Source organism: Volvox carteri (assembly GCF_000143455.1).
Source record: "Volvox carteri f. nagariensis unplaced genomic scaffold VOLCAscaffold_83, whole genome shotgun sequence".
NCBI classification, from domain to species: Eukaryota; Viridiplantae; Chlorophyta; class Chlorophyceae; order Chlamydomonadales; family Volvocaceae; genus Volvox; species Volvox carteri.
In genome coordinates this window covers 228,720-236,283 of record NW_003307626.1, presented here as the reverse complement: position 1 = coordinate 236,283, position 7,564 = coordinate 228,720, and the positions used below count along the sequence as shown (strand labels likewise).

The window sequence follows — 7,564 nt, the reverse complement described above, 5'->3', positions numbered from 1 at the left end:
AACATGTGCCAATGTGGTCATGGAATGCAGTGTACGAGTCATGTAAACCAAGCAAAACATGGGCCAGGGTGGTTATGGAATGCAGTGTACGACTCATGGAATGTGTGCAAAACATGGGCCCGGGTAGTCATGGAGTGCAGTGTACGACTCATGGAATGAGTGCAAAACATGGGCCAGGGTGGTCATGGCCTGCATTGTTGCATCATGGAATACCATGCACAATATGACCTGGTCATGTTCCGCATATTTATGAGCAGGTACATGACCACCTTTATGACCTCATGGGGTCATAAAGTGGAGCCATGACTGAATACGGTCATATTGCGGTCCCATGACCTGTCATAAATCCCATCATAAATGACATCATGACCACGCATTTCATGACCCCAACCAGTCATATCCTGCACTTGCTTATGCAAACTATGAACTGATCCATGACCGGATCCATGACTTAATGACAAATTATGACCGGATCCATGACCACATACATGACCAAATCCATGACTTGATGGCAAATTATGGCCGGATCCATGACCGCATCCATGACCAAATCCATGACTGGAAAACCCATCCATGACCAAGTCTTTCCCCGAGTGACCGGTACAGCCCCGCTGTACCACCAACGAACAGCCGAGTACGCTCTCGGCAAATACACAGAAAACCTTGGTTTTCTTTCGTTACTCTCAGAAAACCTACAGTTTTCATGAGTAGTTGCCTTACCGCTTATAGACATGAGTCGAGCTTGGGTACCTGCGAGCAGAAGAGTGTGCTTGCTTCCGTGGGAGGAGGCGAGCCTGGTTACCGAAACTTCAATAATCGCCGGTTGGGGTGCGAAGGGACCTGAGAGGAAAGGGGTGGCATAGCCTTGCTCCGTGCGTTACACGCTGCCGAAAAAAGGCTCAGGCCCGGTACAGCACCCTGTCAGTACCCCAGGGCCTTCGAGACCTTGAGCTTCGTGCCCACGCTATCGGCCAGGTATACCAGCATGGCCTCACGCGACCGCCAGCCCCCGTGGGCTTGGAACAACCGCTCATCGACACCCTGCTCGGCCGCCGCCGTCGCGCCACCCGAGCGCAAGCTGTGCAGGCCAAACAAGGCCTGCACTTCACTGTGCGTGATACCCATCACCTTCGCCACGGCCTTAAGAACGTGATACCTCGCCTGCACATAGCCGATCGCTCGCCCCTCCAGGGCCGTGGCCTTACCGGCCCGGGCGGCTTGCCCATTGAAACCCTGAAAGAGCGGCTGGTCAGCCGTGAGGCCCGACAGCTTAAGGTACCTCTCCAAAAGGCCCACTGGGCAGGCCACGCCCTCACCCCGAGCAATGCACACCACATTGCCTTCCCGGAACTGATCATTCTTCCGCTTAGCAATAAAGACAGCGGCGTGCGTAGCGTGGAACTGCACATCTCGCACCAAGAGCCCTGCCACATCATCATACCGGAAGAAGCCCGCGAAACACAAGGCCGTGTACGCGGCCATCATGACACTCCACACTGGGGCACCGGCGGAGGCCAACAGCCGGACGACGGCCACGATCACCTCGAGGGTTAGGGGCTCCTTACGATTCAGCACAGCCGTCCCGAGCGAGCGTTTCGCTGCCGCGCGCACAGCCTTGCAAAAGGGATGCTTCGTCGGGTTCGCCCCCTCACACGCCAAGTCATGCTGCATGAAAATCGCAGCACTCGCCAGCTTAACGGTCGCGTAACTTGACGCCGTCTTAGCCACCGACGTTAAGTACATCCCCACCATGACCGGGCTTGCCGGTAGGTAGCAGTAGCCGCCCGCACGGCACCACGACTTAAAACCTTCCCACGGATACACGTACACCTTCTTCGTGGAGGCCGCCCGCGATGACGCGGCAAATGCTTGACTCTCCGCCAGTAGCCCGAGATGGCTTGGCACGACCAGCCTCCCTGCTCGCTCCCAGAAGGACGCGGCAAAGGCGTCTGAGCGGCCCAGCACAAAGGCAAGCGAGGGCACACACCGGTTCCCTGTCAGTGCCGGTTACTCCCGAGGGGTTGCCAGCGGAGTGCGCCACCTCCACCGGTTCTGGAAGGAAACCCGCACCGCCCACACCCGCCACCTGGGCGCCCCAACACCAAACTCATTCGCGGCGGTTTCCCCTGGCAAGAATAGATCCTGCTGCTTATGAGGCAACTCGAGGCAGCCAGTGACAAACTGTGCCAACTCACCCTCGCGGGGGCACAGCAACGGCCACCACACCGCCGACTTCCACACTGGCAGGACAACCGTCCCGGTCGCCACCTGGCTCTTCATAAACTCCAGCACCCTGCCCACCAAAGCGAATGGTGGGTTACACCAGTTGTTTTCTTTTCCCCACGCCTGCGAGAAGCAATTCACTGCCTCGGCCCCCGGACACCGAAACAAGGAGTTGAACCGCTTTAGCTGGGCATTCCCCGCCGACGCGAAGCGATCCACCATGTGTGGGCCCCACTTGTGGTCGAGAACCTCAAACCAGACTGGGTTCAGCTTCCAGTCGTCCCCCTCCTTCAACTTGCTGAAGTAGTCGGCAACCTCATTCAACTCACGAGGGATCCAGGACACACTCAACTGCACCTGGTGCTCCTTGCACCACCAGAAAATCTTCAAGGCCCACTCCTGCAAGTGTGCCTTCCAACTGCCGTGATCAACAATACGCTCCGCATTCTGGCTGTCTGTCAGCAAGTGCACTCGCCGCCCTCTCAGCTCTTCCTTCAGGGACTCGAGAGAGAAGAAGATAGCCGCCAGCTCGCGGTTCCCCGACGAAGTACGACGCAAGTCCCAAGACAAGTACCCCCGCACGACCGGTTGCACTGAGCGTAGCCCTGGGCCTGACACAACACCCGCCCAGCCTGTAGCGCTAGCGTCAGAGTTTACCTCCAGCACGTTGACCTCCGGAGGTCGCCTGATAGGGCTAGTCAGCCGCTCCCGGTCTAGCGACTGCCAAAAGCGTAATTCCTCCCGTACCTCCGGGGTAACCGTGACCTCACTCGACCACCCCCAACGGTCGGGCAGCAGGGCTGTCGACGCCCGCGTGAAGAGACGCCCCAAGCGCCCGACTACAACGTACATGCTCACCGTGTGTCCCACGATGCGTGCCAGGGTCCTGGCTGGAATGCTAGGCCGTGCTAAGGCCTCCGTGACCGCTCCCTGGAACGATTCCCAACGGTCTGGTGGGACTACAAACACCCCTTTTGCGCTGTCAACCAAATAACCCAGACAGCGCACCTCCGTCATGGGAGTCAGCATGCTCTTCTCTTTATTCATGGTGACGCCCGCCCGCTCGAACTCACGCACGATCTCGTCCCGCCGGCTTGCGGCCGTGGCGCGATCCGACCCCAACAAGAACAGGAAGTCGTCTAGATAGTTAATGAGCCGATAGCCTTTGCCCCTCAGGTAGGCTGAAAACTCGCGCATAAGTTTAGAGAATGCCCAAGGGGCAGACACGAGCCCGAAGGGCAACACTGTAAACACGTAAAAGCGACCTTCCCATTCAAAGCCTAGGTAATCGCAGGCGTCCTCGCGCATCCGGAGCTGCCAATAAGAGTTTGTGAGGTCTGCACTAATAAGCAAGTCGTTCGGCTGGATAATTTGCTCCAAGTCGGTCAGCTTCTCGAATTTGAACTTTGGGCAGTACATGTACTGGTTGACATACCGCAGGTCAAGGAGTAAGCGGAATTTGCCGGGCTGACGAGGCTTCGGTATCGCATTTAAGGGGTTAACGACCCGCGGGCGCACGCTAACCTGCCGCACAGCTCCTGCTGCCAGAAGTGCTGAGACGGATTCGGTAACAAAGGCCCGCTGCTCCAGCGCCCCTTGGTGATTTCGCATGACCCTCGGCGGCGGTGTGATGCCTGCCTGTTTCCACCACAACGGAAACCCCTGCTGCACCCACTGCTTGGTCCACGAGCTGGAGCAGACCGACAGCCACCAGTTGGTGTTCACATTGATGTTGCCAGACGCGGCAGGCAACCCGGCGCCTTGAACGACGTCACCACCCTCATGGGACCCGGCCCAATCTGAACGCATGTTACACAAGGGCAACCGGCCGTGAGCCGGGCAAAGTCCGACACTCCCTCCTCGAGGGGGTCTACGTCTCTCCGGGACGTCATAGCACATAGCAGCGGCGCGTGGGCCTGCAACCAGCCCGCCGAAGGGCTACACCACTCCGGGGCGTTCACACTCAAGTTGTGGCTACATGCCAGTCAGGTCCTACCCCCCGATGGGGCCGTAATCACTCTCACTCACGCGCCCCGACGCGCACAAACTGCACTGCCGGCCCACCACCCTCACCGTGGCGCGGGTGGGTTCGAGCACATGTTCGCAAAGTGTCCAAACTGCTTGCACCTATGGCACTGATCCGTCGGCTTCGGGGCCCGCGGCGGCTTGCCGCCACCCTGACTCATTGGGGCCATGCCCCCAAACTGCAGCCCCGGTGTGAAGGGCAGCGCCTGGTGCGGTAGCATTGCGCCCTGCACGGACCCGAACCCGACCTGGGCCTGGCCGAAGCCGGGCGAGGGCGCCATGAACTGGCGCTGACGGAAACCTGCACCGAACGGCTTCTGCGCCGAGGGCTTGTTACCCCTGCGCTCACACTCCTTCTCAGCAACAACACGCTTGTGCGCGGACAACAGCTTGCTACGCTCCTCCTCGGACTTGCAGCAGTCAGGGAGGTCCAACGACTCAACGGTTTCCCAACCCACCAACATAGCCTTACGCAGCCGCGTGTTCAGGTCCGTGAGCAAGTTCTCACCCTCGGTGATGGCGTCGTTAGTTGCCTTCTCCAACTCCTCAATCTGCTCCGGTGGGGCCTCATCGCGGCGCGCCTCACGTTCATCCTCCAGGTTGCGGTTGACCTTCTGAAGGGCATGGTAAACTTGGTTCAGCTCCCGGTTCTCCCGCTTGAGCGCCTTGTGCTCCTTGCCCGACTTGTTGACCCAGCCATCGTTGACGTAGTCCAGGTCCTTAAATGGGCGCTCCACGACGCGACCAGACTTGTCGGAGACGAGAACCTTCATAGCTGGCTGCTCCATGGTCATCTCCAGTTGAGCAATGTGCGCGCTGACACTCGCCATTTGACTCTTCAAGGAGACGTAGGTATCCCAGGCGTGGCCCATCACGGTAGAAAATTTCTTCTTGTTTAAACATGCTAGAGGGTCAGAGGCCAGCAAGGAGGCGGCCTTCTGGTAGTCATCGGCTTGTTCGATGGCGGTCAACTGCGCGTGCAAGTCTGCATGCACCTTCTGTAGCTCTACCACTTGGTCACCGACTCTACGTTTAGCTGGCATCATAACGATGCCCGCGAACATTGCCACTAGGGCGACCTCTAAGCCGAGGAAAGGGAACATGGTTACCGACTGCGCTATCTGCCGCGGGGCGGTGTAATGGGCAGACGACGCAGTGGAAACCTGTCAGTACTGACTATATTAACTCGCGAAATTGCTCTTTCCGTCGCGCTCTCCGCGACTTGCCCTACTTTCTCACCGGTACGGCCCCGCTGTACCACCAACGAACAGCCGAGTACGCTCTCGGCAAATACACAGAAAACCTTGGTTTTCTTTCGTTACTCGCAGAAAACCTACAGGTAAACATGAATTTACGGGTGAAAACCTTTCCCAGAGTGAGTCTCAAAGGTAGTGTTTGCTCGAATAAGGTGTGCCCACTGGGTCTGCTCCGAGGGGGGCGGGTTCCATCGGCCTTGCCTCTGAGGGTTCGTTAGATTGCTGTCCTTGGGTTTGGGGTATCTCGAGAGGGGGTTCACGCTCTGCGACCTCGTTTGCTCGTACCTCGCCATCACTGCTGGTCCGTTGGGTAGCCTACCGAGTTGCGCGGCGGGGATATCTGACGGTTCCCATATCGCTCTGCGGAAGTGGTGGTCGATCCGCGTGCCGTAAAGACCTGTCACTGGTAATAGCTGTCTGGGCACGTATCCCATGCTGGTGTATGCGCCGACGATAGATATCGGGGTGATAGTGTCTTTCCAGCGAACCGTGTAGTACTGTTCGTGGGTTGTGGTCTTATCGGCCCCGATTTTCTGTTTCTTGGGGGGTTTAACGTTTGAGGGGACGATGCGTTTTGTGATAGGGCCCGCGAGTACTTCTACGATGTCCTCTACATCGTTGTATAGGTCATAAACGATCTGTTGTTGCCCCGTTGTGTCCTTTGCCTGGCCTTTTCCAGGCTTCCAGGGTATCCTGTCCTCCAGTATTTGATCACAGGTGACTTTCCATCGAGGTCTCCACCATTGCGGGGTGAGGTGCTCTGGTGGCTTCGGCGTCCCCGGTAGCGCTCCGGCCGGTTCGGGTGCAGGCGGATCACCGTGGTCCCTGTCGGTGGTGTTTGGGCCGGCCCTTGCCGCCCCCGCGCCTGCGCCGGCGCGAGGGTTACGTGGCGCTACCGGCATACAGTCGAGTCCCTTTTCTGCAAGGTACACCAGCACTGGGTTTGGGGTACCGATTTCTCCTGTCACGGGGGTCGGCATGGGTCAGAAGCATGAGGGTGCACCCAAACACACCCGGGAAGGTAAACACTGCCAGGCTAGTGGTGGCCACGGATGAAGCTATTGCCCCCTTCTTCGCACAATCTCATAGCTTTGTAAGCGAAGCGTCGAGAAAACTAAGGTTTCCTGTGAATTGGGAGTGCCGCTGTACGATTTGCATGGACTTGCATGCGTGGTTGTGCTGGTTACTTCGGGTGTTTGGGTACTACCACCCTGAAGCAGTTGGTCTGCAGGCCTAGTTGTCGCTTCGGGGGAGTGCACCCACACCCGGCCCTGTTTTCATTGCTTGCCAGCTATATATGTTTCCTTTTTGCAACGAAGGCTTCCCGCGAAAACATACATAAATACGCACTGGAGCACATGTTCCTCACATCTTGAGAGGCCTTTTCGGCCTGGGCCGGCTACTACCCCCTCAAGGCATACATGCACTAACACAGGGTATTTTTTTATTCCAGCATTCCAATCGGCGGCCAGCGACGAGCGGCCAGCTACATTATTACATTTTTTGCATGAATGAATTGCAGGTCCCCATTTCTTATGTGTTATGCTGGTGTGCACTGACGGCACGGACCCGACCAATACATCGATAGAGCTAGAGGGTAGGACAAACTGTCGGGCAGAGCAATTCTTTTGACTGCCCCGGTCGCACAATTCCCGTGCTTCCCTAATTCGACACCCTGAACACGCTAATTCTGACTGTCCGAATGTCCCTGCCAGGCCAATTCGACACCCTGTCAGCCTAATTCTGACTGTCGGAATGTCCCGCCAGGCTAATTCGTATCCCTGTCAGGCTAATTCTGACTGTCGGAATGTCCCTGCCAGGCCAATTCATATCCCTGTCAGGCCAATCCAAGGGCCTGTCCCGGCAATTCAACTTGTCCCAGGTATCAATTTAAACCCTTCTACCGAGCAATCTAGACCAATTGCAGGGTCTGCCCCCAAACTCTCAGGCACGCATTCAGAATCACGGAAGTTGAAGGAACTTTACGAAACAAGGGGAGCACTTACAAATATCTCTCGTATGTTTGTTGGTTTCAAATCCGTACATGCTTGTACGGTAAC

The 7,564-nt window shown here is 57.2% G+C and overlaps 1 protein-coding gene across 1 annotated transcript in view; it reads right to left on the bottom strand.

Moving 5' to 3' along the window:
• VOLCADRAFT_99177 (uncharacterized protein) overlaps positions 1–7,550 on the bottom strand; it is a gene marked incomplete at both ends in the record, with an annotated part of 18,024 nt that extends 10,474 nt beyond the window's left edge. Inside the window, 7 exons of the mRNA XM_002957945.1 lie at positions 721–840; positions 1,566–1,949; positions 2,071–2,086; positions 3,748–3,913; positions 4,297–5,365; positions 5,824–6,369; positions 7,511–7,550. Of these exons, the coding sequence (XP_002957991.1) occupies positions 721–840; positions 1,566–1,949; positions 2,071–2,086; positions 3,748–3,913; positions 4,297–5,365; positions 5,824–6,369; positions 7,511–7,550 (2,341 nt within the window). The remainder of the gene's footprint in view (positions 1–720; positions 841–1,565; positions 1,950–2,070; positions 2,087–3,747; positions 3,914–4,296; positions 5,366–5,823; positions 6,370–7,510) is intronic.
• Between the last annotated feature and the right edge of the window lie 14 nt (positions 7,551–7,564).